This window comes from Culex quinquefasciatus, chromosome 2 (assembly GCF_015732765.1).
Source record: "Culex quinquefasciatus strain JHB chromosome 2, VPISU_Cqui_1.0_pri_paternal, whole genome shotgun sequence".
Classification (NCBI taxonomy): Eukaryota; Metazoa; Arthropoda; class Insecta; order Diptera; family Culicidae; genus Culex; species Culex quinquefasciatus.
In genome coordinates this window covers 2240411-2264035 of record NC_051862.1, presented here as the reverse complement: position 1 = coordinate 2264035, position 23625 = coordinate 2240411, and the positions used below count along the sequence as shown (strand labels likewise).

Sequence of the window (23625 nt, the reverse complement as noted above, 5' to 3'; positions counted from 1 at the left end):
AAATTGACCAAATTGATCAAATTGACCACATTGACCAAATTGACCAATATGACCAAAATGACCAAATTGACCAAATTGACAAAATTGACTAAATTGACCAAATTGACCAAATTGACCAAATTGACCAAATTGACCAAATTGACCAAATTGACCAAATTGACCAAATTGACCAAATTGACCAAATTGACCAAGTTGACAAAATTGACCAAATCGAGAAAATTTACAAAATTGTCAAATTTTTCAAAATTGACTAAATTGTCAAAATTGACCCGATAGACCAAATGGACCGAATTGACCAAATTGACCAAATTGACCAAATTGACCAAATTAACCAAATTGACCAAATTGGCCAAATTGACCAAATTGATCAAATTGACCAAATCGAAAAAATTGACCAAATTGACCAAATTGGCCAAATTGACCAAATTGACCAAATTGGCCAAATTGACCAAATTGACCAAATTGACCGAATTGACCAAATTGACCAAATTGACCAAATTGACCAAATTGACCAAATTGACCAAATTGACCAAATTGACCAAAATGACCAAATTGACCAAATTGATCAAATTGACCAAATCGAAAAAATTGACCAAATTGACCAAATTGGCCAAATTGACCAAATTGACCAAATTGGCCAAATTGACCAAATTGACCAAATTGACCAAATTGACCAAATTGACCAAATTGACCAAATTGACCAAATTGACCAAATTAACCAAATTGACCAAATTGACCAAATTGACCAAATTGACCAAAATGACCAAATTGACCAAATTGACCAAATTGATCAAATTGACCACATTGACCAAATTGACCAATATGACCAAAATGACCAAATTGACCAAATTGACAAAATTGACAAAATTGACAAAATTGACAAAATTGACCAAATTGACCAAATTGACCAAATTGACCAAATTGACCAAATTGACCAAATTGACCAAATTGACCAAATTGACCAAATTGACCAAATTGACCAAGTTGACAAAATTGACCAAATCGACAAAATTTACAAAATTGTCAAATTTTTCAAAATTGACTAAATTGTCAAAATTGACCCGATAGACCAAATGGACCGAATTGACCAAATTGACCAAATTGACCAAATTGACCAAATTGACCAAATTAACCAAATTGACCAAATTGGCCAAATTGACCAAATTGACCAAATTGATCAAATTGACCAAATTGAAAAAAATGACCAAATTGACCAAATTGGCCAAATTGACCAAATTGACCAAATTGACCGAATTGACCAAATTGACCAAATTGACCAAATTGACCAAATTGACCAAATTGACCTAATTGACCTAATTGACCAAAATTGACAAAATTTATATAATTTTTTAAATTTATAAAATGGAGATAAAATTGAGATAAATTTGAGATAAAATTCAGATAAAATTCAGAAAAAAATCAGTTTAAATTTAGATAAAATTGAGACAAAATTGAGATGAAATTGCGATAAAATTGAGGTGAAATTGAGGTAAAACTTAGATTAAATGGAGATAAAATAAGATTTAATTGAGATAAAATTTAAATAAAATTGAAATAGAATTGAGAAAAATGTAGAATGTTTAGAAGCAATTAAAATGAAATTGAGATAAAATATATAAAATCAAAAAAAAAATAAAAAAAAAGATAAAATTGATGAAATGAATAGCGATATTAATAAATTTAATATAACGGATATTTTCACCCAAATTTCTAACGCTATTTTTCAGAAAAACAATGGAAACAACTGGTCAGCGAAAAGGAAGAAGCACTCCAACTGATGGAAAGTCGACAACGAACACGGCTCGAGGAAGCTGAAAATAAAATCAGGTACGTGTCAAACTACTAAATTAAAGAATTTTCTTCGTGTTCTTTCTCTCTTCTCGTGTCTCGTACCTTCATCGCAACTTTGCATTCCAAAGTCACTTGTTTTGTACCTCAGACGTTTCAGAACAATAGAACCAAAAGAAGCTTCACTCTAACACATCTTCAAGCTCATACAAATACAAGTTCTGGTCTGTTGTTTAACCATCGTTTCACTACTCTCCACTCGCATTCGTTTTGTATGTGTCCACTCTTTTTTTTATCTTTCTATTTCTTTCGATTTATCATTGTTGTGCTTGATTTGATTTGATTTGATTTGACGCGATCGCGTCAAAGTAGGCGGCTCAGAATAAAAACGCGGAAATACAACGTCCAACGAAACGGACCAGTAATTAACCTAAAAAAGATGGCCATGACTTTCGAGTGAACACACTTCTTCATTCATTCATATTTTTAACCTTGTCAGTGTTGTTGTCTTCTGATGTGTCCTAACAACTGCCTGCAATCTGCAAAATCTGCGTCAAACGGCATCTTCATTTTTGAGTTAATAGCATTCTCTCTCTCTCTTTCTTTTCTCTTTTTTTCTTTTCATTTCATTTCTCTCATTTTTACGTGTTGCCTTCATTTTTTTAATTGTCACGTCCTAATTGATCGTTGAACTTTTTTCTTTCTTTTTCCTGAATAAACAATCGTTGTAATTTTTGAAATGCACAAATGCGCGCGCGCTCTTTTATACTGCCGAATCAAATCAAAAACAACAAAATCACCTTTTTTACGTTTTGTAACGATCAAAATTAACCATATCGCACATGTCAGCATACAAAACGATGAGAGTGGATCATCCCCATCAACAACTAAATCACGAACATTGCACGATACGAACAACAACATCATCACGAAACTGGACGATTCCGAGTCTGGACCCGTGTCGAATGTGCTCCACCTCGTGGTGGACTTTGTCAAAGGGTCATATCCGCTGTTTCCGGCCCTCGTGGCCCACTTTCAGTTTGAGTCGTGGGCTTTTAGCTTGCTGACACTTGTGGCCACGTTGGCCCTCGTGGTTTATCTCCAACTTCGGTTGATCAATCGAGATTGAAACAGTTTTTTGTTAGATGTAGATTTTTTTATAGCAAGATGTAAAATTGTTGAATGTTTTTGCTCTTGATGTGATGCATTTTATCAGCCAATTTCCTAACTTTACACAACTTTATCTCAACTTTACCAAAGCATTTTTATCAGAACATTTACAACCCTTACACATATGCCAGCGTGGCATTTCCCTCCGAAAATCAATCAATAATTTCCTGTATTTCCCTTGTATTACAAAACATTATAGAACTGAAATAAATCGTTTGAACAAACAGTTACTTTTTCAATTTAACAAACATTTCACAAATCAGCACTTTCACGACTAAAAACAACCTGTTGAGATATAAAATTGTTGAATTATTTTTGTTTCGAACCACCATCAAAAACGCTCATCGTGCAATTCGTCTCTTTCTTCATCCTTCAAAATCAAAAATCGTAAAACAAAAAAACCCGACAGAGAGCTCACGATCGACCATCAGCGGACCCTGAAGGATCTGCAGGAGGAGCGCATCTTCGAAAGCCGAAGCATGGAGACGCGCGACGCCAAAAATAGCCAGGAAATCCAAACCCTGCACAAAAAGTGCCGAATCTTAACGAACCTGTAAGTATGCTGGGTGACGCCGCACGATCAGTACTAATTGGACCGAAGATCATCTTCAAAATCATCTTCATTCACTGTGAATAATTCGAACAAATTTTTTTCCAAATTAGAAAATCTCTGCTTGAATTTCAATTTTACTAACGCTTCATTCTCTTAAAATCCAGCTTCGAGGAAATGCGAATGCGATACGAACGCCGTGAGCCCCGGCAGGAAGATTTGCAGCAGATCGAGGAACTCAAAAGCGTGATCGAGTCCCAGGATCGGGACTTGCGCTTACTCACCGAGCGATTCCGTGAGATGCAACTGCAGGAACGTGAACTGCTTCAACAGCAGCAGCAGTTGCAGCCTCCGCCACAACCTCCCCGAAGGGCCAAGAACCGCAACAACAAGCCCCAACCACAACAGCAGCAGCAGCAGATGATCGTGGAAGATTGCGAGCCGATTCCGGTTCCGATCGTGTGCGACGTGATCTACGAAGAGAACGAAGCCGAACTCATCCAGGAGGAGCAGGAAGGAAAGCAGGTCGTCGTGGACCTGCCCGAGTCGGTGATCCAGACCGAAACCAACCAGGTTCACTCGACGGAACCGGTGATCGTGCAGTCGGAGGTTCCTCAGCAGGCAGAAGCCACCCCCGTGATAGCGATCGAGCAAATTCCGGAATCAACTGCCCAGCAGCAGCAGCAGGTTCCAGCGGTGGCCGTCCAGGCACCCATGATTACGATCACCGAAGAGGAGGGTGGCAGTGCCGAACCGGCCTCGGAGGTGGACATTTGCGAGGTGACAGTGGAACTGCCCGTCAAGCAGCCCGCAAAGATCCCCCCGGCGGAACCGATCAACCCGCAAAAAGTACAAAACATGCCCGAGATGATTGTGGTTCGCGTTCCGGATGTGGCGGTGGCGGCGGCTACTGCTGCGGAAGCGATCGTGTCTGCGCCGGGACCACGTTCCTCATCGACGTAGAACCATTTTTGTAATCTTTTAAGCCGCTGTTTCCGTGTCTATTACTATTGTTTTCCTATTTATTTAATTATCCTGTAGAGCCTGTTTAGAGCACGTTTTATTTCACAGCCTGCTGATTGCCACAATAAAATAAACTGATCAAAGCTGGCGTAGATCTACTCAGTCATTATTATCTCATATACATCATCGGCTAGTTCTGATACTATATGATCAACGAAAAATGCGAGCTGTACTGTACCAAAGATGTTGCAATAAAGAAACATTTCAGTGATAAATCCTTGTTTTGATTGGAAAATATTCGAAATTCCGCTAGACCTTTGAAAATCAATTAATCAATTGATCGAATAAACCACCTTGCGTCTCCATTTACTTCAAATTACAGGCGACTCTCTGGTTGTCTATCTTCTCGATTTCAATATTGCTCCATCTACCGACGAATTCTTAAGTCTTTTCAAACTGCATACTGCGATTCTCTTCATTCCTCGATATTTTCTCTTACTTGAAGGATCTCGATGGTCCCTTGGATTCTTTGAGCTTTGAATTACGCCTCCGGCTGTCAATACTTTCACATTCTCATGGCTTGCTCAGACATTTTTCTTTGGGAAACAAAAATTTGAAAGATGTTTGACATTTGTATGTTTTTGCTTGCTGGACGTTGCCATGATTCTGTCCAATAGCACAACGAAAAAAAAAATTCTATTAGGGGAAATTCTCGTATGTTTGGCAGGTTAAGCACTCGCTCCTAACTCTATCCAATTTGCTGATTTTCACTATTTAAACAACTAATTTTGCAAAACTTTTCATAGAAACTTGCTTGCTCACTTCTTATTGTGCTATTTATAATTTATAACTAGCTTCAATTGAATGTCAAAGTTCTGACCTGCCAACATTAGAGGCACGCTGGAATTAGATGCTGTTGTCTTCATTTTGCATTGTTCTGTGATCTCATGATTCTTTTCTTCGATGAAATTAAATAAAAATGTTCATTGGACTTTCTCTCTTTGTCGAATAGACCGTCGAACTTATTAAACGAAACTTCTAAAAGTTTTTTCACAAGCTATCTGAAAAGAATACCAACTTTTCAAGGTATTTCTTACTAGATCATTATTTTTAAATTTTGATCCAAATTTAGAAGCATGGTTTTTTTTACTAAATCATGTCAACAAAATTGTATTTCAAAAAAATACAAATCTTAAAAAAACCCGAAAAATCTCAGCCTACTCGGATGCTTTCTAAATAAATAAGGAAATTAACGATCTCTCTCTTTTTGCAATAAATTTATTTCAAGCTCTCTTATCTCCGAATGACAATGTTATGTTTACAAAACTTTCAAATGCAAATAAAATAGGGTGTGTACGAACAAACATGCTTTAAGCAGTGTAGTGAAAAGCAATTTTCAGCTCAACAGAAAAGTTCCTACACTTTACGGTATGACTCTCCACGCTTCAACAGCACACTTTAAAACTCCTCGCTCTCAAACGGATGGTGGGGATGACCGGCAGCACTGTGAAAAAAAAACGAAGAAGAAAAGTCGTGTTATCACCTCTTTCCGAGACAATTTAATTTCATAACGAGCAGCATAATTGCGGGCAATTAGAAAGCGCTTATCAACGGTGTTACGGAAACCGTTAAAACTAATCAATCTAGCTGAAGGAGAGATAAGCACCACGAGGGGACCACCAGAATATTTACGTCGACTTTAGCAGCTGTTTTGATAAGATGAATCCTTTCCGTGATGGTGAGAGAGATTTAGAAGGCCGCTTTGAACGGGTAGTACGGACTGTTGTCCGAGCTGACTCATCGGAATGTTGAACGGTTAAATTGGAGAACTTTTTTAAAATTTAAGAATCTTACCTCGTAATCGGCACCAGCCGACCGTTGCAGTCGAAGGTCGTGATCAGCTTGATGTCGTCCTCGGTCAACTCAAAGTCAAACACCTCAAAGTTGGACTGGATGCGTGCCTTGTTGACCGACTTGGGGATGACCACGTGGCCACGCTGGATTTGGTAGCGGATCAGGATCTGGGCCGGGGTCTTTTTGTACTTTTTCGCGATGCTCACGATCTTGGGATCTTCCATCAGCTGGGGATCGTCGGGCTTGGCCCAGGGGCGGTTCGGCGATCCGAGCGGGCTGTAAGCCGTAACGACGAGTCCTCGCTGGGCACAGAACGGCGACAGTTTGACCTGTGCCAAGTACGGATGGCACTCGATCTGGTTCACGACCGGCTTGATCTTGGCAACCTGCAGAACGCGCTCGACTTGCTTTGAGTTGAAGTTGGAAATTCCAACTCCCTTGGTGAGGCCCAGCCCAACAAGCTTCTCCATGGCCTTCCACGTGTCGACAAAGTCAACATCCGAGTAGGCCGTTTTGCCGTTCTCGTCGGTTGGGAACAGTGCATCGCCCTCCTTGTAGGCCATTGGCCAGTGGATCAGGTACAGATCCAAGTAGTCCAGACCCAGATTCTTCAGCGTGGCTCGGCACGCTCCCTCGACCAAATCCGGCCGATGGAAGGTGTTCCACAACTTGCTGGTCACAAAGATGTCCTCACTGCAAGAAACAAGCAAAAATTACATCAAACAGATCGCAAATCTCAGTAGGCGCTGATCGTACCGCTTGACGACACCCTCCTTGATCTTGGCGTTCACGCCCTCGCCTACTTCGTGCTCGTTCTGGTACACGTGGGCACAATCGATGTGACGATACCCGATGTCGATGGCATCCTTCACGGCCTGGGCAACCTCACCGGGCGGGGACTGTAAAACATAGTTCATATAGAGTATTCTTATCACTACTTGACTTCATGGGGAAATTGATTGTCATCCTAACTATAAGATAACTGAAAAAATTGTGAAATATTGACAAAGTTCTTGCAAAGAATAATAGTTCATGTCATTTGCAATTAATATTTGATAATCTATTGCAGATTAAAAGCGAACTTCACATTCTTCAATCAACTTGCATGATGGTATTGCATTCGCTGACAAAGGAAACTCACTAATACAATACAAACTCAACCACCAGCAAACATCTCAATGTCATGCCGGTGATTACCTCCGGTAGCAATCATAATATCAATAATGCAATCTTTGCAAGCAAAAATACTTGAGAATAGTTGCACCGTCATTGAAAAGTTAGGTCGAACTTTCTGGATCAACAATACCACTCCAGCATAAACTGATAACAGAAGTTATGTAATAAAACTGCGACTATCAATTTCACCGCAAATCATAGAACAAAAAAAAACTGATTCTACTTACGCCCCAGGTTCCGAGACCCAAAATCGGGATGGACTGGCCATTGCTCAGCTTCACTCGTGGTACTTTGGATGCCATCTCGCGAAAAAAATACTTGATTAACTTGCAAACTGCGTTCAAATGACCCGACTGCTCGACGACGTGGACACAACTGAATGCTGCCGGTCGGGACTAATTTCTATTTATATTGGTAGTAGCGGGCCGCGCTAGTACATCAGGCTGATTCGTATTATTCAATTTGAGCGTAGAATCAATCGCAGCTAAAAGGGTTCAAGTGTGAGTATTAAAACGCAGAAAACACCAATTTGGAGGATTTGGAAGGTATCAAATTACCCGAAAACAGCAGATAACAGAGTTAACACTTATATTTTTGTTAGTCCAAACTGAGATAGCAGTAGGCTTTGGCTCTGCGAAGCAGGTTGCTGTGATGGCACTGCTATGGGGTGCGACCGGCATTCTGCCGGCTGTGTAGGATTGGGATAGAGGAAAATGTTTATACACAAAAATGTGATTATGTTTGTACAGTACCAGCTAGCGGCGGCAGATCGTACAAATACCAGTCACATTTACCGCTGTTGATCGAATATGTACTTGCTAGCAATTTTAGCTTCAGTCTTGTTGGAATTTATGTAGAAGTCCTAATCTCCTAATAAGTCTTATAAGATTCAAAGGCTAAATTTCCAATGTAATAGGAATTATTATGTGAAATAAAGTTAATATATTTTATCCAATCCAATAAGCCGATGTTTTAGTTCTATGAAAGTCAAATTCAATCAACACATCCTCATCGTATTTATTTTATTTTAGGTTGAGAAAAGACACTCGTTTGAAATTAATATTTGTTTAACAACCAGGCACCTCCACTGCGATTTTCCATGGAGCCGCATGATACTTTTTAATAAACGAACGTTTGCGAAAGATTTAAGTACGAAGGCAGCGGATCTCATTCTAGGGTAGACGTAGCTCATTGCAATGCAAAGTAGTGTAATTAATATCATTTTGTATGATTTTTAAGAGATTTTTTTTGCTGTGTTAAAGAGAAGGTTCATATTTAAAATCCAGTTTTTCACACCTATTTTCGTCATATTCTTATGTAGGTTTTCAAAAAAATATCAAAAAGAGGGTTTTCTATACTTTGAAACAGTCGATAAACTTACACTGTTCTAAGAATTTAGATAAATTTATTTTTCTGAATGCTTTCAAAACAAAGGTAGTGAACAATGGCTAAACATTTTTTCTCGCCGCAATAAACTATAGCTTGTCAAGCCCCTCTATTGACACTAACTTAAGCCAACAAAACCATTACTACTACTTAGTCAGTCAGTCGTCAGTAGTTTTTGAATCCTGACAAGAATAGAATAGCGTGCAATAGTTGTAAACAAATCTGGAGTTTTTTTTTGAAAAGGTCCTATAAACCAAATTTTCATTTTTTGCTTTTTAGGTGTTTTTGAATACCCCTGACTCAAGACGGTTCTAAAAACACCCAAAAAGCAAAAAATTTAAATTTGGTTTATAGGACCTTTTCAAAAAAAACTCCAGAAACTATCTTGCGACGAACATGAAATTTGGTTGGAATTGAGAGAATGCACCGCCTACTTGTTTAAGTCTCTGTTACACGGTATAGCGGATGCAAAATATGGTAAAGTGAAATGACCCATGGGAGAATTGTGTTTAGAAACTAGTGCTTTAGAAAATGTAAAAAGTGTTATTTTTTAATAAATATATGTTTTTGTTTTTGTGGATGAGGCGAATATAAAGCTATAAAGTTTGCATAGTGTTGAGTGCCCCTCGTTTTGAATGCCGTCAAATGACAGCACAAATACTTGTAACACGCGTTTTCTATCTGACCTTAAATAAACGAGCTTGCGCTCCATTCGGCCTCTTTTACCGCTGAACACCAAACGGGAAACATCGAGTTTTTCTGCTCCGCAAACCTATCCAAATCACAACCCTCATTTCTAAATCCCGGTTGTTTTAATTGGCGACGAAGGAGTGAAGAACTACGCGAGCGATTTTTTTTCTTTCGGTGGTGTATTTAATCGAACAGTTTTTTTTAATCAATTTTTCCTTTGCGGGATTGAAACGATCGTCCTGTTCGGGTGTACACGCATCGGGGAAGAAATTTGCTAGCCATTGTGTGCGAGTAGCGGCGGCACCATTTTGTTTTCTACAAACCGACGCCGAGTGAGCAGCAGCAAAAAACCGAGGATTCTGTCGGTGTGCCTGGAAGTGCGGTACCTGTTGGCCGGAGATTCGCATCGGAACGGTCGCAGCACGGCGAATTCCGTGGTTCGGGCGGCAAGTGGCACGATTTTGCGCGGCGTATTCCGGTGGATTTTGCTGATTCGGTGCGGTGAAGGTTCTGCTTTTGCGGTGGTTTGGAGCGTCGGCAGTTCCGGCGGCATTTTTGGGACAAAGGAGAGCGTTCGTTGGCGGCGGTGACCAGGCGATTTGTTCTTGGACCGGGAGAAAGCAGCTTTGGTAAGCTAGGGCAATTGGAGTCAAGTGATCTTTTGCCAAAAATAATTTCAATAAAAAATAATTCCTTAGCAAGTATCACTGAGGAGTTTGTGAGGAAAAATTCATGTGAGCTTATTAATCGACTAAAACCGGGTTGCTTTGTAAGTGTGTGTGTGAATCTTTTGTTCGTTTGAACAAAAGGTTTCGCCATTTTATTTATTGGATCACTAAGAGAGTTTTTCTTTTCTTTAATTTAGTGAGGCCAAATCGCCACGGTGTAATTCAGCTGTTTGAGCCGGTGCACAAACTTTTGCTTCGCTGAACGACGTTTTCCTGTGCTGGTGCACGGTGCGCACGACGAGTTTTAAAGGAGGTTAAGTTTGCTTGCTGGCAAAGGCCGGGTGCGAGATCGGTGAGTAGCAAGCTTTTCTTTGATTTGATCCCTGGATTTGCAGTAATAGAGATTTTTGTGTGTTTTCTTTTTATTTTTTTTCTTTGGGAAATTTGGAATTTGATTTTTTTTACCTGATTTTTGATATCAAGACATGGGTTCGAACGGGTTAGCTACCTCTATTGAGATGTTTAGGAAGGGTACGTCATTTACGGACTGGTCAGATCGACTGGCCTATACCTTTCACGCAAATCAAGTTGCGGCTGATCGCCAAAAATCGCATTTCATGACGATTTGCGGACCGTTTCTTTTTTTCTCAATTAAAGCTGCACTACAGCAAAGATGAGCTGGATAAAGCCTCTTATGCTGATATTGTGTTAAAATTGAAACAAAAATTGGACAAAACGGAGCCGGACTTAGTCCAGCGCTTTCGTTTTAGTCAGCGAAACCAGCAACCTGATGAATCCAATGAGGATTTCGTGCAGGCGGTCAAGCTGCAGGCGGAATTCTGTGGTTTTGGTGCGTTTAAGGACGTGGCCATAATGGACAGAGTTCTGGCGGGTCTTCTTGACGGGAATTTGAAGGAGAATTTGTTGAAGGAGGAGGGGTTGACTTTGGACAAGATGGACAAGTTCATCACAACATGGAACATAGCAAAACGTAACGTGAATGCACTTAACAATCAAAACTCTTGTGCTAATTTTGGACAATTTAACTACCCTCCACCTGAAATGGTCAACCAAGTTCGAAGACCGGTGCACGAGAGGTTAGGTTCACATCCCTACAACAATAGACAACACTCAAACACACATAACAACTATTACAGATCGGGCTTCAATAGAAACAATAATAGATACAACAACAATAGATCGGGTCAAAATAATCATCAGCATCGCGCACAAAATACACATAACACACAACGTTCAGTCAGATTTCAAGGTGATAACCGTAATAACAATCAAAGAAACACAAACACAAACAACAACAACAGATTCAATAATCGAACTGAGAGGGTTAAGCCTGATTATTCTGAGACTGTTTGCGATTATTGTGGGAAACTGGGGCACATTAAAAAGAGGTGCTTCACCTGGAAGAATTTGCGTCGTGATGCTGTGAATTTCGTCGAGATGGCGCGACCGGGAACCAGTGCTGAGAGGGAGCTGGCGGATCTATTGGGGCGTATGAATACGAGGGAGGATCCGAATGAGGAGACTTCGGATGCTGAAAGCTACTCCGAGTGGAACCAAGGTAGTTTACAATGCATGTGTGTGGAGTCCATTAATAAAATCAGTGAACCGTGTTTGATAAATGTCATGATTGATAATGTTTTCGTCCAAATGGAGATTGATTGTGGGTCTACTGTGACAGTGATTGGAAAAGTCCAGTATTTTAAACTTTTTGACAAACCTTTGAACAGGTGTGATAAGCAACTTTTGGTGGTTAATGGTAATCAACTCAAAATTGAGGGAGAAACAGATGTTTGGGTTAAACTTAATGGTTTCAAGCATAAATTGAAGTTGCTTGTGTTAAATTCTGATTTCAAATTTATTCCGCTTTTGGCAGGAATTGGATGGATGTTTTCTTTCCTCAATGGAGGCAATTCTTTTCAAACAAGGCAAATATTGATGAACAAGTTAACAGCGTGAGTGTGCAAAATAGTGATCAATGGATTGAGGAGATTAAACGAGATTTTTCTCAGGTTTTTGTCAAGGATTTTTCCACCCCAATCAAAGGATTTGAGGCGGAATTGGTTTTAAAAAGTGATGTCCCAATATTTAAGAAAGCTTATGACGTTCCGTACCGTTTAAGGGAGAAAGTTTTAATTTATTTGGATAGATTGGAGGAAGAGAATGTGATCACTCCAATTGAGGCCAGTGACTGGGCATCTCCGGTAATTGTTGTTATAAAAAGATAATAAGATAAGGCTTGTTATTGATTGTAAAGTGTCAATTAACAAAGTTTTGGTGGCTAATGCTTACCCTTTGCCAGTTGCTAGTGATCTTTTTGCTAAATTGGCTAATTGCAAGGTTTTTTGTTCGTTAGATCTCGAAGGAGCTTATACTCAACTTGCATTATCGGAGAGGTCCAGGAAATTCATGGTTATCAATACAATTAAAGGGTTATTTACATACAATCGTTTACCACAGGGGGCTTCTCCTAGTGCGTCTATTTTTCAGCATATTATGGATCAAATTTTGGGCGGAATTGAAAATGTGTTTTGCTACTTGGATGATGTTCTGATAGCAGGTGAAACTGTTGAGGGTTGCAAAAGCAAATTGTTGATTGTTTTAGAAAAACTTGCAAAGGCAAATATTAAGGTGAATTGGGAAAAATGCAGATTTTTTGTTACAGAACTTCAGTATTTGGGACATATTATTACGGACAAAGGTTTATTGACCAGCCCTGACAAAATTTCAACGATTCAAAAAGCAAAAGTGCCTACAAATGTACATGAACTAAAATCCTTTTGGGTTTGATTAATTATTATAATCGTTTTGTTCCAAATTTATCTTCCAAGTTGTACCATTTGTATAATTTGTTGAGGAAAAATGTGAGATTTGTTTGGAGTCATGATTGTGACAAAGCTTTCAATGAAAGTAAACAATCTCTCATTTCAGCCAATATTTTGGAGTTTTATGATCCTTACAAGCCTATTGTGGTAGTTTCTGACGCATCAGGTTATGGCCTGGGTGGAGTGATTGCTCATGTTGTTGATGGTGTTGAAAAACCCATTTGTTTTACATCTTTTAGTTTAGATGACGCGCAAAAGAAGTATCCTATTCTTCATTTAGAGGCTTTGGCTTTAGTTTGCACTATTAAGAAATTTCATAAGTACTTATTTGGACAAGAATTCATTGCTTACACTGATCACAAGCCTTTGCTTGGAATTTTTGGCAAGGAAGGCAAAATTCAATATTCGTTACAAGACTCCAGCGTTATATTTTGGAACTGTCCATTTATAAGTTTGAGCTTCGGTACAGACCGTCTGCTAAGATGGGAAATGCGGATTTTTGTTCGAGATTTCCATTGAAGCAGTCGGTACCAGCCGAATTGGATCAAGATTTCGTTAGGAGCATTAACTTCAGTAAAGATTGCCCAATAGATTTTGTTTTGGTTGCTAAGGCGACAACTGACGATGTTTATTTACAACAAATTTTAAGCTATCTGCGTGATGGTTGGCCAGCAAAGGTAGACAAACGCTTTATGGACGTATTTGCAAATCAGAATGATTTGGAAGAAGTTGAAGGGTGCTTATTGTACCAAGACAGGGTGGTGATACCACGTGTAATGCAAAGCGGGATTTTAAAACTTTTACACGCCAATCACGCAGGGATAGTAAAAATGAAACAATTGGCACGAAGACAAGTCTATTGGTTTGGAATCAACAAAGATATAGAAAACTATGTTACGACATGCGACGTTTGTGGTAGTATGGCAGTGGTGCCAAAACCGAAATCTTTGTCTAAATGGACGCCAACTACCAGGCCTTTTAGCCGAATTCATATTGATTTCTTCTATTTTTCACATCACACTTTTCTACTAATTGTAGATTCGTACTCAAAGTGGTTGGAAGTAGAGTGGATGAAGCATGGCACGGATTGTGCAAAAGTTTTGAAGAAGCTGGTTGCTTATTTTGCTAGATTTGGGTTACCGGATGTTCTGGTATCGGACGGTGGTCCTCCTTTCAATTCTCATTACTTTACTTCTTTTCTTAGTCGGCAAGGAATTAAGGTAATGAAAAGTCCTCCTTATAACCCGCAGAGCAATGGCCAAGCGGAGAGACTTGTAAGAACTACTAAGGACGTTTTGAAAAAGTTTTTGATTGATCCGGATTTGGATAATATTGATTTGGAAGACCAGATTAACTTATTTTTGATGAACTTTAGAAATAACATACCGACGAGTACAGGGCAATTACCCTCGGAGAAAGTGTTCTCATACAAACCAAAGACTATGCTAGATTTATTAAATCCTAAAAGTAATTATAAAAAACATTTATCTGTTCAGCATGCCTCTGATGATAAGGTACAAGTACCTATAGTATCTAACAAAAAGTCATCTGATGAGTTAGATAACCTGACGGCAGGTGATACCGTGTGGTATAAAAATAACAACAAAAGCATTTCAAAGAAATGGATTTTGGTAACTTTTCTAAAAAAATTCTCTTTGAATACGTTTCAGGTGTCGGCTGGAAGCGCGGTGTGGCTAGCGCATCGCGATCAGCTTAAACCACATTACCAGCAACAAGGCGAACGGCCGAACCTGATGACGCCGTTCGAGAAGTCTACGCCGGACGCGGCAGTGGTGGATTTGGACGTTGAGATGCTGAATTTAGACGAAGATATGTTGGGGGCCGGATACGGCGGAAGCGGCTTGTTCCGGGGTTTCCCGGAAGCTGCAACGGCACGATCCAGAAGCCGGAAGCGAGACGCATCCGCGGCGGAATTGCCGGCGGTCTGCCTTCGGCGCTCGAAGAGAAACAGGAAGCCTGTTTCGAACAGTGAATTCATTTATGATTAATTATACATTAACAGAACACTTTGTTCTTTCAAATTAATACAAACAGTTGAATTAGATTTGTACTTGATACAGTTTTCTTTATATCCATTTATTTGTTATCATTTATCTATGAGTTCGATTAACTTTAGTTTTAAGCAAAGGGGAGGACTGTTGAGTGCCCCTCGTTTTGAATGCCGTCAAATGACAGCACAAATACTTGTAACACGCGTTTTCTATCTGACCTTAAATAAACGAGCTTGCGCTCCATTCGGCCTCTTTTACCGCTGAACACCAAACGGGAAACATCGAGTTTTTCTGCTCCGCAAACCTATCCAAATCACAACCCTCATTTCTAAATCCCGGTTGTTTTACATAGCTGGAACGTAAATCGGGTATCAATGCGGAAGCCATAGCGTTTGGCCACCCACACTATACATTTGTGCTTAAGTACTGCCGATATGTTTGTTGAAGAAAGATGGGGGAAAATTACACAAATTGACTAAACAAGTATGCGAGTGTGTAATTACGCTAATCTATGACGTAGGAATAAACACATCTGGAGTTTTTTTGAAAAGGACCAATAAACCAAATTTCCAATTTTTACTTTTTGGGTGTTTTTGAAACCGTCTTGAGTCAGGGGTATTAAAAAATACCGAAAAAGCAAAAACAGGAAATTTGGTTTATTGGACCTTTTAAAAAAAAAAACTCCAGACATGTTTAAACACCGTATTACAAATTATGTAAAGCAACCAATTTTCAAACTTTGAAAACTTTTGTAAAATTCCGCATACAACCAACCACACAGCAAAATCGCACTCACATCAGCACGATTTTTGCCAGTATCAAATCGAAACGAATTGCAGTAGGCCGAGAGGGGCTCTTCAGTTGACAGAACGCGCAGTGTTAGAGAATACTCGATTACTATTTTACATACACACTCACGAGTCGACTCAGTTCAGTTTTTCCGGCCTAAGTAAGCTGGCATCGCGTCAGTTTATTTTCAACCCCAGCCAAGCTTAAGTCCCTTCAAGTTGTGCAGCTGAATTTCGGAGCTCATTCGCGAGATAAGGTGTGACTTGATTCGTTGTGTAATTTTCGGTTCGAAGTGAGACTTCTTTTTTTGCAAATCAATATGGCTACTCAGATCCCGAACGCCATCTTTAACAATGGCAAGAGCATTCCGATGATTGGGCTGGGAACGTGGGGGGTAAGTGTTTGGGAGATGCAATTTTGGAGTGGAACAAAATTGACTTTTTTTTTGGTTTAGTCCCCGCCCGGTCAGGTAACGCAGGCCGTTAAGGATGCCATCGACATTGGGTACAGGCACATCGATTGTGCCCATGTTTATCAAAACGAGCATGAAGTTGGAGATGGAGTTGAGGCCAAGATTAAGGATGGGACTGTTAAGAGGTAAATTGGTTCTTGAGTTTGTGATGAACCAAAATTTAATGGATTTTTCTCAAACAGAGAGGATATTTTCATCACGAGCAAGTTGTGGAACACCTTCCACCGCCCGGAGCTGGTCGAAGGAGCTTGCAGAAATACTTTGAAGAATCTCAAGCTGGAGTATCTGGATTTATACCTGATTCATTGGCCCGTTGGGTACAAGGAAGGTGACGATCTGTTCCCGATGCAGCCAGACGGGAAGACGTTCATTTTCTCCGACGCGGACTACGTCGACACCTGGAAGGCGATGGAAAAGCTGGTCGATGATGGACTTGTCAAGAACATCGGTCTGTCCAACTTTAATCGCAAGCAGGTGCAACGCGTTCTGGACGTAGCCAGGATCAAACCAGTCACGAACCAGATCGAGAATCATGCGTACCTTCATCAAGCCAAACTGTGCGCATTTTGCGCTGAAAAAGGCATCATCGTGACCGCGTACAGTCCTCTGGCTTCTCCGGCTAGACCGTGGGTCAAGGACGGCGATATCGTTCTTCTTGAAGACGAAAAGTTAAAGTCGATCGCCGCGAAGCACTCGCGCGATCCGGCCCAAATTTTAATCCGTTACCAGATCCAGCAGGGCCACGTGGTCATCCCGAAGTCGGTCACCAAAGCTCGGATCGCGTCCAATTTCGACGTTTTCTCGTTCGAACTGGACGCGGAAGATGTGAAGCTGTTGGCATCGCTGGAACGCAACGAGCGCATCTGTCCGGAGTTTGGATCGTTCGGACATCCACACCATCCGTTTGAGAATGAGGAATGTTGAACATGTTTTTATGTATTTTTTTTTTTGCAAATAAATATTCTGTGTGAAATTTAACAAAAAGTTTATTTTTAGCAAAATCTAGTATATCAAAACTCCGCATTAAATGGGTAATATTTGTGCTTCTTCAGTGGGGGAAAAGGGAGCGTCCTTTCCGACTGGAACGTGTCCATGTACTGCACCTCCTCGTCATTCAAGCTGAAATCAAACACGTCAAAATTTTGCTTGATTCGCTCCTCCTTGGTCGAGTAAGGAATTGGAATGGTTCCCAGTTGAATCTGAAATAAATCAAAAATGAAAAAAGCTTCACGAATTTGCTTTCAACTCACCAAATATCTAAGTATCACTTGTCCATCAGTCTTTCCATATTTCTGTCCAATCTCCAGCACCTTTGCATCCCCGAGAGCCGATTTATTCCCATAAGTCGCCCGATGAGGCCTTCCCATCGGTCCAAACGCCGTCACCGTAATGCCACGCTCCCGACAAAACTCAATCAACCTTTTCTGATTACATCCGGGATTGACCTCAATCTGATTGTTCACTGGCTTGATTGTAGCAACCTCCAAAATCCTAGCAATCTGTTCACTGTTAAAGTTCGACAAGCCAATGCTGCGAACCTTCCCACTTTTGACCAACTTTTCCATGGCCTTCCACGTTTCGACGTAGTCGACCTCGTCAAACAGCGAATTTCCCTCGGCATCCTTTGGTTGCATGTCACCGAATTCGTAGCCTTGAAATTGCAACCCCATTGGCGAATGCATCAGGTACAGATCGATATAGCCAATGTCGAGCATATCGAACGAGCGCTGGAAGGCCGCGGCCACGTGTTCCGGGCGGTGGAAGGTGTTCCATAGCTAAAATCATAACTTTAATTTTCAAAAATATTCGTCGACATTTAATAACTACCACCTTTGAAGTGACAAACAAATCTTCCCGTTTCACGACGCCTTCGGCGATTTTATCCCGAATTGCCTGACCAACTTCAACCTCGTTCTCGTACAGGAACGCCGTGTCAATGTGTCGGTAGCCTGCGTCGATTGCCTTCTTCACCAGGTCGATCCCTTGACCTTCCTTTGCCTGTTTCAAAGTCGTGTAAAAATGTTTAAAAGTTACGCCATCAACAAACCTAAAATCACTCACCAAATACGTCCCGTAGCCCAGCGCTGGAATGTCGAACCCATTTCCCAGGCTAACTTTGGGCACCGCACTCGACATGGCAAATAATCGTGCTCAAAAATGCTCGTAATTGACGCAAATTTCACCGCAAATTTCTGTTTGACAATAAACAGAGTTATTAGCCAGCCAAGACCACGAACACACCACTATTTATACGCGAAATTACACGCGAGAAACCCTCCACGACCACAACCGCGACTTGAAACGCGATTGCTTTGGTTGTGTTGAGTCGTGAGTTGAAAGTCGCAATCCAAGTAGGTGACCGCGTGAACCTTTTTTTATTTGCCAAAAATTTCTTATCAATTTTTGCTTCAATTTCTTTTATTGAATCGTGGAAGTAAAAAGCCAAAAAAAATCTATTTTTTGTGTTTTGCACGAAACGTTCCGCATTTCAAGCGATTTTCCACGCTTGCTTTGTTGCTTCACAAAGCAATTTCTCAAAGTTTACCTGTTGCTCCTTTTTTCTCCTTTGGCGAAGGTGGGAACGCATCCTAGCAGGTCACGCCAAATTATCCCGTTTGCACAGGATCAACCTTACACAGTAGGCCAACAGCTGGCTTGGTTTGGTTTCTTTTCAGCAGCAACACAAAAAATCAAGTTAGAACGTGGGCGAAAAAAAATCTATGAAATCAATTTTGATACGGATGAGCTGGGTTGTATGTTTATGTTTCTCAGGATTTCTCATGATTTTTAGAGGATACAAATTGACATCGCTTTTGTACGCTCGTTTCTCGGATGTTCTTCACGCGAGTTCGATAGGGTCACTTTATTTGTTGTTACATGCTGGTAAATTTCTGTGAAATCGTGATTTCCTTCGGTTTTTTTTTATTTAATGAACATTTTTATTCTCTGATTATGACTACACTTTGGGTTTTATTATCCTTGAATCATTATTAAAAGTTTGAGTTTAAATTTGTATAATAAGAAATAAACATTTTCTAAACAAAGCAATATAAAATCTACAGCTAATATTTTAAAATGTAAAAAAGCTTCAAATATTACAAATATGGCCCAAAGATTTCTTGTCGTGATTTACTACTTAAAAATTGCCAAGGAACAAAGCGAACTGATTTTTGCTTGAAATGTTTGAACTCATACGAACTATAAAAAAAAAGTTTAAAAGTTAATTTCTGGAGTTTTTTTTTTTTTTTTTGAAAAGGTCCAATAAACCAAATTTTTAGATTTGCTTTTTGGTTGTTTTTGAAACCGCCTTGAATCAGGGGTATTAAAAAACCCAAAAAGCAAAACCTGAAAATGTGGTTTATTGGACCTTTTCAAAAAAAAACTCCAGATTTTATTTAGTTTTTAATTGTAAATAAAACTCACAATACAAAATAAATCACGCGATGCCAATTTTAATTATTAACACTTTTATACTAGGAAAGACAAGACTTACCCCTTACTTGTTTCTACTTGTTACTACTAATAAATTTAAAATTGTTGAAAGATTTAATGTTATTTAATTGTAATGCATTGCATTGGGGCTGATTCAAAACAATTTTAAATTTGACAATGTGTGCTCAAAAAATTTAAATAAAATAAATAAAACTTTTATAAACTCATCTTAGATTCATGATTTGTTATCATAGTGTGGTATAGAATGCAGTCAGTGGAACTTTCCATTTTGAGGAATGTTTTTTTTTCGATAACAATTTTTTGCATGAAAATTGAGAGCATCACTGCCAAAAGTCTTTAAATTTATTTTGTACATTTATTATTTTCAAGTCTAGAAGTTAAAGAAATTTTCATGTTTTGATTCCTAAAATGGACTTTATATGTTCATAAAAAGAAATTGCTTCTGCACCTATAAATCAGTATTTCTTAAGCTAATAGGCCATTGCAACTTGTATGTCCAGTTTTTGTATAAATCAATGATTTGATAATTTTAGAATATTCATTAAGGCTGGTACAAATATTTTTAAAAGTTTTTGTCACCCCCCCCCCCCCCCCCCCTTCAAAATTGGCCCGAAAAATCAGGGGGCAAAAAAATATTTTTACAATAAACTTCAAAATTTCAATGAAAATTCAAGTGCAACCAACTGAAATCAAATTAAAATACATTCTCCTGCGTTTAAAATCATTTTTAGCATGTTTGGGTTTATTAAAAAAATCTTAAGATTTTTTGAAAATTTTCGATGCAAAATCTTTTTTTTCGATACAATTATTGTTTTTGTCAGATCTTAGATTTTTTGAAAACTAATGATTGCAAAACAACTTAACTAGTGTAAAATGCATTTTAAAACACTTTTTTAATTAAAATGTGAAGACTATGGCTTGTTATTTAAATTTTTATATTTTTTTATTTTTTTTGCCCCCCCCCCCCCTTGACCTCGGCCAGGGCCGAGGGACAAAAACTTTTTTAAATATTTGCATCGGCCTAAACAAATTTGTAAACAATAAATATTTATTTGAAAACATCAAGATCGAAACAATGATTGCAATAACCATCTAATTTTCCAGAATAATTGAAGAAAACGAAACGAAAAACGAAAACGAAACGAAACAATTATATTTTATTTAGAAGTGTTAAATATTTTGTTTGTCACGAAATATTTGAGAACATATACCTTTACATTTTAGACTTTTACTTTCATACATGCTCTTCTCTGTTTTTTTATATATGCCAAAAGAATATTCTTTAATGATTTCTAATATGAATAATATTCTTTTGGTATATATTTAAAAAAAAGTAGATCATTTCCGAAAGTAAAGGTTCTATGTTCTTATATTTATTATTATTTATTTTTTGTCAAATCCATAATTGATCATCATAAATATTTTTTGTAAATTTTAGAATATGCATACAAACAAATTGCTTTCAATTCATATTTATTTGGAAACATCAATATCCAAACAAATAATGTGATTAATATCAAATTTTCCAGAATAATAAATTTCAAGCATCATTTTGATCCAAAGTGACCTTATCAAATCCGAACAACCGTAGACCCACGCGTACCCTAATCGATCTGCTCGGTTCCCGCTCGGAAAGCACTCCAAAATAGAGTCAAGCTGGTTTTCACAGATTTTCACCTCCGTAGAACTGGTCCAGCTGCAAATCGGCGGAAATAATGAATCTTTTAGAGACACAAAAATGTTAAGGGATAATTCGGTGTGACCTACATGATCGAAAAACCTTAAATGTCCAACCATAGAAAAAACTGAAAACGATGCGCGTGGAAAATTGCTTGATTAGCGTGAAGCCATGTGCTGCTTGCTAACAAGACGCCTGCTTGGAAAAGGACACAGAGGAAACGAGATGAATGATCAAAAATGAGCCTTTTTTTACTCGATCTTTGAGATCGTTTTCTCCAATGGGAATTTAGTCCTCTTTATGTGAAGTCTGGAGTGAATTAGTTCCGCTTCATTTTGGTTTCTAACCTGAATTCTATATTTGATAAACTTAAACTAAAATTTTAGTTTTGAATTTTCAACTTTAACGTAAAATGATAGATTTTTATACACAAAATATTGTTGAATTTCCCATTGGAATAAATTGCAAAATCCTTATAGTGCGAAAAGGATCTTTTTGATCATCCGCCTTGCCATGTCCTTTCTCCAGTTTTTCGTCCTTTTCCCATCTTTCTTAAAGACCCAGGTCCAAGTCACATGGCGTCACGCTAATCGAGCAATTATCCACGCGTCCCGCTTCAAAAAATACGATCATGTAGGTCACGCCGAATTATCCCCGATTTTTTGTTCTAAAAGGTTCATCATTTCCGCTGATTTGCAGCTGCGGACAACTTTTAAGGTGACGCACAAAGGAGGTGAAAATCTGTTACGAATCAGCTTGACTCTACTCTGGAGTATCCGCAAGAGATCGATTTGGGTACGCTCGTTCCACGGCTGTTCGCCACGCGGATCCGACAGGGTCACTTGGGATCTCATAATAAGACAACAAATTGATTGCCACGGCAATTTGATGTTTATTTGCTCAGAATTCGGTGTTGAACGGGTAGTACTTGTGGGGCGCCCACACGGCGAACGGGACCGATCGTGTCCCGGTGTTGAAGCCGTCCATGATCGCGATCTCCTCGGGGGTCAGCTTGAAGTCGAAAATGTCGATGTTCTGACGGAGACGATCGGGGTTTGCTGATTTTGGCACCGGGATGGTTCCGATGTCCACCAGGTATCTAAGGATGATTTGACTTGGAGTTTTTCCGTACTTTTTGCCGATCTCCAGAACACGAGGATCGTCCAGGGCTGGCTTGGGGGTGTTGACTGGGTCCTTCTCGTAATAATTGGGACGCCCAAGAGGGCTGTACGCGGTGATTGTAATGTTCAACTTTTTGCAAAACTCCGTGAGCTTCCGCTGGTTCAGATTTGGATTGCACTCAACCTGGTTGGTCACTGGAACTATCTCACACTCGTTCACAATTCGCTTCACCTGTTCACTGTTAAAGTTGGACACACCGATGCCCTTGACCTTCCCCGTTTTCAACAGTTTCTCCATGGCACGATACGTGTCCACAATGTCCACCTCGGTAAATTCCGGCGCCACTGGAGAATCCGGATTCGGGGCCGCCCAATCGATAAACTTGAAACTCATCGGCGAGTGCATCAGATACAGGTCGATGTAGCCGATATCCAAGTTGGCCAGCGATCGATTGAACGCTTCCTCAACGTGCTGAGGATCGTGAAAGTTGTTCCACAGCTAACCGAAAAAATAAACTTTAAAGGCTTGCAACACTCACTCAAATCTAAGCAAACCTTGGTTGTCACGAAAACATCCTCGCGCTTGATCACGCCTTCTGCGATCTTCTCGCGAATCGCCTGGCCAACTTCCTTCTCGTTTGCGTACAAGTAGGCGGTGTCAATGTGCCGATACCCAGCGTCAATGGCTGCTTTGACCGCGTCGATAGCTTCACCTTCGCGGGACTTTTGACGCAAAATTAGAAGAAAATTTAGGATCTGAACATTTCACAACTTACCAACCACGTGCCCAGACCCAGCACGGGCATCTTTTGGCCATTGTTCAACGTTATGGTCGGCGCTAGGGGAGCCATTTCGGATTGAGTGACGGACGATCAGAGTGCAACTAAACAGCGCCGAGTGACTGGCTATTATATTTATTAGGACACGAACGGCTGTGCGCTTATCACAACAGGTGATAACAATATGTTTGATAGCCCATATGTCAGGCACTCACACAGGTGAGTAATTAATC

General features: G+C 39.6%; 6 protein-coding genes across 14 annotated transcripts in view; 3 read left to right on the top strand and 3 right to left on the bottom strand.

Moving 5' to 3' along the window:
• Positions 1–4746, top strand: part of LOC6034535 (trichohyalin) — a 41545-nt gene extending 36799 nt beyond the window's left edge. For 3 of the 5 annotated variants that reach the window (XM_038251634.1, XM_038251633.1, XM_038251630.1), the window contains 3 exons: positions 1728–1827; positions 3368–3511; positions 3676–4746. In XM_038251634.1, coding sequence (XP_038107562.1) covers positions 1728–1827; positions 3368–3511; positions 3676–4471 — 1040 coding nt within the window. In that variant the 3' untranslated portion in view covers positions 4472–4746. Of the gene's footprint in view, positions 1–1727; positions 1828–2637; positions 3113–3367; positions 3512–3675 lie in introns of those variants that run through there. The other 2 variants (XM_038251631.1, XM_038251632.1) reach the window with 2 other exon arrangements.
• A 985-nt stretch (positions 4747–5731) lies between these two features.
• LOC6034536 (aldo-keto reductase family 1 member B1) lies at positions 5732–8212 on the bottom strand. The gene is made up of 5 exons (XM_038255896.1): positions 8059–8212; positions 7729–7985; positions 7082–7224; positions 6326–7018; positions 5732–5975 (listed from the first exon to the last, which is right to left on the bottom strand). Exons 2-5 carry the CDS (start codon positions 7801–7803, stop codon positions 5930–5932), a joined length of 957 nt encoding a protein of 318 aa, XP_038111824.1. The 5' UTR covers positions 7804–7985; positions 8059–8212; the 3' UTR covers positions 5732–5929.
• A 1289-nt stretch (positions 8213–9501) lies between these two features.
• On the top strand, positions 9502–15234 carry LOC119767394 (probable WRKY transcription factor protein 1). Of its 5 annotated transcripts, none has more exons than XR_005277491.1 (4): positions 9502–10206; positions 10443–10597; positions 10729–11824; positions 14759–15234. XR_005277491.1 is itself a non-coding variant. In XM_038255897.1 (4 exons), the coding sequence occupies exons 2-4, from the start codon at positions 11119–11121 to the stop codon at positions 14803–14805; spliced, it is 693 nt and encodes a 230-aa protein (XP_038111825.1). In that variant the 5' UTR covers positions 9502–10206; positions 10443–11118; the 3' UTR covers positions 14806–15234. The 5 variants fall into 5 exon arrangements, 3 of the variants coding, with proteins under 3 accessions (XP_038111825.1, XP_038111827.1, XP_038111826.1); XM_038255897.1 differs by having other exon boundaries at positions 10443–11342; positions 11403–11824; XR_005277490.1 differs by lacking the exon at positions 10729–11824.
• A 506-nt stretch (positions 15235–15740) lies between these two features.
• LOC6034538 (aldo-keto reductase family 1 member B1) lies at positions 15741–17339 on the top strand. The gene is made up of 3 exons (XM_001844786.2): positions 15741–16283; positions 16344–16486; positions 16544–17339. The coding sequence occupies exons 1-3, from the start codon at positions 16209–16211 to the stop codon at positions 17283–17285; spliced, it is 960 nt and encodes a 319-aa protein (XP_001844838.2). The 5' UTR covers positions 15741–16208; the 3' UTR covers positions 17286–17339.
• On the bottom strand, positions 17330–18654 carry LOC6034539 (1,5-anhydro-D-fructose reductase). The gene is made up of 4 exons (XM_001844787.2): positions 18423–18654; positions 18192–18359; positions 17612–18136; positions 17330–17560 (listed from the first exon to the last, which is right to left on the bottom strand). Exons 1-4 carry the CDS (start codon positions 18495–18497, stop codon positions 17372–17374), a joined length of 957 nt encoding a protein of 318 aa, XP_001844839.2. The 5' UTR covers positions 18498–18654; the 3' UTR covers positions 17330–17371.
• A 3706-nt stretch (positions 18655–22360) lies between these two features.
• Positions 22361–23517, bottom strand: LOC6034540 (1,5-anhydro-D-fructose reductase). Its single transcript, XM_001844788.2, has 3 exons — positions 23390–23517; positions 23169–23336; positions 22361–23112 (listed from the first exon to the last, which is right to left on the bottom strand). The coding sequence occupies exons 1-3, from the start codon at positions 23462–23464 to the stop codon at positions 22393–22395; spliced, it is 963 nt and encodes a 320-aa protein (XP_001844840.2). The 5' UTR covers positions 23465–23517; the 3' UTR covers positions 22361–22392.
• Positions 23518–23625: the final 108 nt, after the last annotated feature.

What these genes read in the sequence shown, in the direction of transcription:
- LOC6034536 (XM_038255896.1), bottom strand. Translation starts at nt 7,803, where the DNA reads ATGGCATCCAAAGTACCACGAGTGAAGCTGAGCAATGGCCAGTCCATC. An exon ending in AAGGAGGGTGTCGTCAAGCG is followed by an intron (nt 7,019 to 7,081) that starts GTACGATCAGCG and finishes TGTTTCTTGCAG; the next exon opens with TGAGGACATCTTTGTGACCA. An exon ending in CGGCTGGTGCCGATTACGAG is followed by an intron (nt 5,976 to 6,325) that starts GTAAGATTCTTA and finishes TTTTTTTCACAG; the next exon opens with TGCTGCCGGTCATCCCCACC.
- LOC119767394 (XM_038255898.1), top strand. Translation starts at nt 11,119, where the DNA reads ATGGACAGAGTTCTGGCGGGTCTTCTTGACGGGAATTTGAAGGAGAAT. An exon ending in CTACTCCGAGTGGAACCAAG is followed by an intron (nt 11,825 to 14,758) that starts GTAGTTTACAAT and finishes AATACGTTTCAG; the next exon opens with GTGTCGGCTGGAAGCGCGGT.
- LOC6034538 (XM_001844786.2), top strand. Translation starts at nt 16,209, where the DNA reads ATGGCTACTCAGATCCCGAACGCCATCTTTAACAATGGCAAGAGCATT. An exon ending in TTGGGCTGGGAACGTGGGGG is followed by an intron (nt 16,284 to 16,343) that starts GTAAGTGTTTGG and finishes TTTTTGGTTTAG; the next exon opens with TCCCCGCCCGGTCAGGTAAC. An exon ending in AAGGATGGGACTGTTAAGAG is followed by an intron (nt 16,487 to 16,543) that starts GTAAATTGGTTC and finishes TTTCTCAAACAG; the next exon opens with AGAGGATATTTTCATCACGA.
- LOC6034539 (XM_001844787.2), bottom strand. Translation starts at nt 18,497, where the DNA reads ATGTCGAGTGCGGTGCCCAAAGTTAGCCTGGGAAATGGGTTCGACATT. An exon ending in ATTTGTTTGTCACTTCAAAG is followed by an intron (nt 18,137 to 18,191) that starts GTGGTAGTTATT and finishes TTATGATTTTAG; the next exon opens with CTATGGAACACCTTCCACCG. An exon ending in AAGTGATACTTAGATATTTG is followed by an intron (nt 17,561 to 17,611) that starts GTGAGTTGAAAG and finishes GATTTATTTCAG; the next exon opens with ATTCAACTGGGAACCATTCC.
- LOC6034540 (XM_001844788.2), bottom strand. Translation starts at nt 23,464, where the DNA reads ATGGCTCCCCTAGCGCCGACCATAACGTTGAACAATGGCCAAAAGATG. An exon ending in TGGGTCTGGGCACGTGGTTG is followed by an intron (nt 23,337 to 23,389) that starts GTAAGTTGTGAA and finishes TTGCGTCAAAAG; the next exon opens with TCCCGCGAAGGTGAAGCTAT. An exon ending in ATGTTTTCGTGACAACCAAG is followed by an intron (nt 23,113 to 23,168) that starts GTTTGCTTAGAT and finishes TTTTTCGGTTAG; the next exon opens with CTGTGGAACAACTTTCACGA.